The 5,004-nt window shown below is 54.6% G+C and overlaps 1 protein-coding gene across 1 annotated transcript; it reads right to left on the bottom strand.

The window, feature by feature from the left end:
• Positions 1–462: 462 nt before the first annotated feature.
• Positions 463–4,725, bottom strand: FZD1 (frizzled class receptor 1). Its single transcript, XM_057550062.1, has one exon. It carries the CDS (start codon positions 4,235–4,237, stop codon positions 2,303–2,305), a length of 1,935 nt encoding a protein of 644 aa, XP_057406045.1. The 5' UTR covers positions 4,238–4,725; the 3' UTR covers positions 463–2,302.
• Positions 4,726–5,004: the final 279 nt, after the last annotated feature.

Below are 5,004 nucleotides of genomic sequence, written 5' to 3'. Positions count from 1 at the left end.
TTTATGGTTTTGGAATATCCAAGATTATGGAAAGTATAAGATAATACTTCATAAAAATCGTTACAAAGATGATGGTGGATGATTTAAAAATAAACCTCCATATTATAGAAAGTTACGTAAATGTACCCTTTAAAAGAAAAAAAAGCTAAATTTAATGTAATAAAATTAGAGTTCTCTTTTTAATAATCTTCTTTGAGTAAAGAAATAATTTGCAAACTTCTATTTTATATTGTTACTGTCATGGAAGCAGATCTTTTCTAGGGACTTCACAACATCAATCACTACAATGCAAGTCGGTTAATTCTTTGGAAGGACTGGTCTGAAGGTTTAAAGATAGACTTTTTCGTTGAAATTCCTGAATTTATATACTGTGGGACTGGCTATAGACACTATAAAATGTAAAGGTAGTTCATAGTGCATACAGTTCCAGCTCGATTATTTCCAGGCACAAAAACCATATAATTTTGTACAAAACTTTGATTTTTTTATTTGCGAAATTAAAAATATGGTATTATATATATAAACTTCTATTCCTCTATAAATATAGATGATTTTGTGATAATGAACAGAATAAATGCATACCAAATTCAAAGACCATTGTCATTTTAGGGTATGACAGACATAGATAGATTTAGGTCCTAAGTACCGGCATTTTGATAAACTCTTAAAAGTTTAAAACAATACAATCAGGAGGATTGCTTTTCTCCTCTTTTTCACAGAGAACTAAAGTGAATATTTTTAAATGGCTTTGAAAGATTTACATTTGACACATTTCTGTAAATCCAAAAAGGAGCACACAGGATTTAGTGCAGTAGACCTGCACACATTCTCCCTTTAGCATGCATGCCCATATTTTGTTTATTTCAGGAGCTAATCCCATCAATTATTCCACCTCCTTTACCGCCTGGAATCTTACCAGGTTATTATTAGTGATGTGGATTGTTTCTCCCTCAGAATGTGTTGTTGAATAATAATCGTAATAATATGTTGAAAGTGTACAAGTTTTACATTTTAAAGTTTCTGATATATGTCTAATTATTATTTGATTGAAAATAAGAAAGTAGCACTTCATTTTGAGGACGTCCATTACACTGAAATCTCCTTCAAGTTTTCATATTCAGTTTACCGTTTTGCTGTCCTGTTACGGAAAGCAAAGATCAGCTCCTTAACAAAGCTTTCCAGGTGACCTAACATTTCCATTTTACAGAACGGTAAATCTTTATGCAGGCTGTGTCAATCCTAGAGGCAGGTTGCCAGGCATCCGTATGCAATTAGAATTAACATTTTATAACTCCCATCTTCAGTCTCTCCCAACCCACACAAAGATTCATGCCTCTTCCCAAATCTCAGTAACCACATCTTTCCATGACGCTGGGCGAACCCATACCAGGTTTTAGACGCTGGAGAATGAAATGAGCTCATCTACCAAAAATTAGACTTAAAAAAAGTTTGGCATTGGTTATCCCACTCACCCTCTAACCAACTTAGGTGGAAGAAGGGAGTGTCTGGGTGTTTGAGGCCAGAGCGAGGGAGGCTGCAGCTTCTAGTGCCCACATCCGTGGGCCTCCTCGAAGCTAGGGGTAAGGTTCTGGACAGTGAAAATTTCAGCTTCGTATAGTCTAAGGGACAGGCGTTTGCAATCTGGCCCCGGACAAGGGCTGACTTGGGATGGGCGGGGTTCCACTCTCGGACTTGCAAGCTTTGTGGAGTTCTGTACCTTAAGAGCCCGGACCCCAGCAAGGACGGGGAGGGAGGGAGCAGACAGAGGAGCAGGAAAGTGATCCGGGCGGTGCAAACCCAAGCGCTCCCCACCCCGCGTAAGGGAGGGGCGAGCCAGCACCAACAGAAGCAACGAGCAGTGAGCTCTGGTTTTCTCTCTGCGGTACTCTGCAAAGGGCAAGAAGAAAAAGTCTCAAATGGTTAAACCGCCCTAAATAATTACAATTTAAACCAAAAAAAAAAAAAAAAGGAAACTAAAAGAAAAACCCGTGAACGGTCGTCATTTAAATACAAATATACTTACAAAAATCTTACACAGGCTATTTACAATCATAAAAGCGTACAGTCCTGGTACCAGAGCAAGAGAGGTCTGTCCATCCCCCTCTGGCAGTTGGGCCCTCGAGTCCCTTTGCCCCCGGCGACAGAAGCTTTTGCAGGAGGCTTGTTGTTAAAAGGAGCCCTCGAAAGTGAATGGCTAGTGAGAAAGGCTCGAGTAGCCAGACTTGGCAAGGATTCCATAGGGCCAGCTTTTTGGGGTGGCTGGGACCAGGCCGAGGGCTGGGAATGGGCTGAGTCCCCGGTCTCAGACGGTGGTCTCCCCCTGTTTGCTATTGGTGAGCCTAGTGTAGAACTTCCTCCAGGAGTTGAGGGTCTTGCCGGACCAGATCCAGAAGCCTGACGTGATGCCCACGATCAGCGTCATAAGATACTTGATCATGAAGACTGTGAAGTCAGGGCTCATGGGCGGGTGCGGCGGGGCGCCGCCCGCCTGGAGGTGGGGGCAGGGGATAGCATAGCTCTTGCAGCTCTGGGCCACCCAGCTGCGCTCCCACTGGTCCCGGAAGGCCTGCTCGTAGAAGTAGCAGGCAATGACGATAGTGGCTGGCACCGTGTAGAGCACGCTGAAGACGCCGATGCGCACCATGAGCTTCTCCAGCTTCTCGGTCTTGGTGCCGTCGTGCTTCATGATAGTGCGAATGCGGAAGAGGGACACGAAGCCGGCCAGTAGGAAGGACGTGCCGATGAACAGGTACACGAAGAGTGGCGCCAGCACGAAGCCGCGCAGTGCGTCCACGTTGTTGAGCCCCACGAAGCACACCCCGCTCAGCACATCGCCGTCCACCTGGCCCAGCGCCAGGATGGTGATGGTCTTGATGGCCGGCACGGCCCAGGCGGCCAGGTGAAAGTACTGCGAGTTGGCCTCGATGGCCTCGTGGCCCCACTTCATGCCGGCCGCCAGGAACCAGGTGAGCGACAGGATCACCCACCAGATGGAGCTGGCCATGCTGAAGAAGTAGAGCATCATGAAGAGGATGGTGCAGCCCTCCTTCTTGGTGCCCTGCGCCACCGTGCGTGCCCCATCCTCCGCGAATTTGTCGTTACACACCACCCGGTCCTCCAGCAGGAAGCCGGCGATGTAGGCCACGGCCACTGCCGTGTAGCAGCCCGACAGGAAGATGATGGGCCGCTCCGGGTAGCTGAAGCGCCGCATGTCCACCAGGTACGTGAGCACCGTGAAGAGCGTGGAGGCGCAGCACAGCACTGACCAGATGCCGATCCAGGTGCGCGAGAAGCGCAGCTCCTCCGGCCCAAAATACATAAGCCCGTACACCTTGGTCGGCTCGCAGGGCGCGCCGCAGTCCTTCTCCCCCAGGAAGTGGTAGTTGAGGTAGGAGGGCACCTTGAGGGCGCGCGGGCACGAGAACTTGCCTCGTTCCGACGCGCCGGCGCCCCCCGCGAAGCCTCCCCCCCGGAAGCCTCCACCGCCGTGCTGTGGGTTGCTGGTCCAGAACTCAGGCAGCAGCGAGGGCGTCGGGGTGCCCTTGTCCGACGTGTTCTGGCCCACGCACAGCTCGCCAGCGCCGTGCACCGGGAACTTCTCGCACTTGAGCGTGTCAGGCCACTGGAAGCCGAACTTGTTCATGAGCGCCTCGCAGCCCTGGCGCGCGCGCTCGCACAGGGAGCGGCAAGGCGGCAGAGCCTGCTCCAGCACGGTGCACACGGGCGCGTACATGGAGCACAGGAAGAACTTGAGCTCCGCGGAGCACTGCACCTTCACTAGCGGGTAGAACTGGTGCACCTCGAGGCCCGCATCCTCCTGGTTCGTGTGGCCCAGCAGGTTGGGCATGATGGTCTGGTTGTATGCGATGTCCGTGCACAGCGGGATGGAGATGGGCTGGCAGTAGCCGTGGTCCGGTATAGAGATGCCCCGCTCGCCGTTGTACTGCTGCCCGCTCTGCTGCTGCTGAGGCGGCGGGGGCTGCTGCCCCGGCCCGGGCCCCTGGCCGGCCGCCTGCGCCCGGACCCCCAGCAGCAGCGGAGCCTCCAGCAGCCAAAGCAGTAGTAGCAGCCCGCGCGCCAAGCGCCCGGAGTCAACTGGGGGGGGACGGCGGCGGCTGCCCGCGTCCCCGCTCCCCTCCGCCACCGGTCCAGTGCGCAGCGCCCCGGCACAAAGTTCCCAGCTTGCGCCGCTGGCGGCGGCGGCCCGGGACTTCTTAGGCGCCTCCTCCTCAGCCATACTTTCTCGGCTCCTTTCTTGGCGCCTCTCGGCTGGGGCTGGCTGTGGCGCGGCCGGCGGCTGCTCCCCCTGCGGCCGGGGCGATCTCCTCCCCGCCGGTGCCCTCCGTCGAGCCCAAGCAGTGCTCGGCCCGCTCCCCCGGCTCCCGCTCCGCGTCCCGCAGCCGCCGCCGCCGCGGAAACTTGCGATTCATGAAGCGCGGGCTGCGGGGAGAGCCCGGCTGGCTCGGGCGCGCCGGGGTCGCGTCCCGCCTTCCTGGCCCTCGGTTAGCTGGCTCCCGGCTGGCGGCGCCGCGCTAGTGGCGGCGGCCGGGTAGAGCGCGCAACTCTCGGCAGCCCAGCAGCCTCGGCTCCCCCCTGCGCCTCCGCCTCCTCCTCCGCCGCCGCCGCCTGACCATTTGTGTCAATCCCTCAACTCGCTTGCTCTCCTCTCCCTCGCGCGCCCTCGGACCGGTTTCCAGGCGCCCCGCAGTCTGTCTTTCACCGGGAGGGAGGAGCCTTGAAACAGACGCGGAACTGGAGGCTCAGGGACCGTCGCCCAATCGCTGTACTGACTTGCCGGCGCAAAGGGCGCCAGCCGCGGTGTTCCCAGAGCGATAGTCGGAGGCGGGCGGGAGAAGGAGGAGGCGAGAGAGGGAGGAAGTAGTGGTGCAGAGGCACCTCTCGGCACAAAGAGTGGGTTTGCTATGAAGCGGGACAGGCTTGGTTGCTTTTGCTTCTGCGGAAGAAAGGGCGAGGACAAGTAGGAGAATGGTCCCATATGCTGCT

Source organism: Balaenoptera acutorostrata, chromosome 7, assembly GCF_949987535.1.
Source record: "Balaenoptera acutorostrata chromosome 7, mBalAcu1.1, whole genome shotgun sequence".
In the NCBI taxonomy this organism is placed as follows: domain Eukaryota; kingdom Metazoa; phylum Chordata; class Mammalia; order Artiodactyla; family Balaenopteridae; genus Balaenoptera; species Balaenoptera acutorostrata.
Note: the sequence above shows the minus strand (reverse complement) of the source record. Positions and strands in the feature narration are given on the sequence as shown.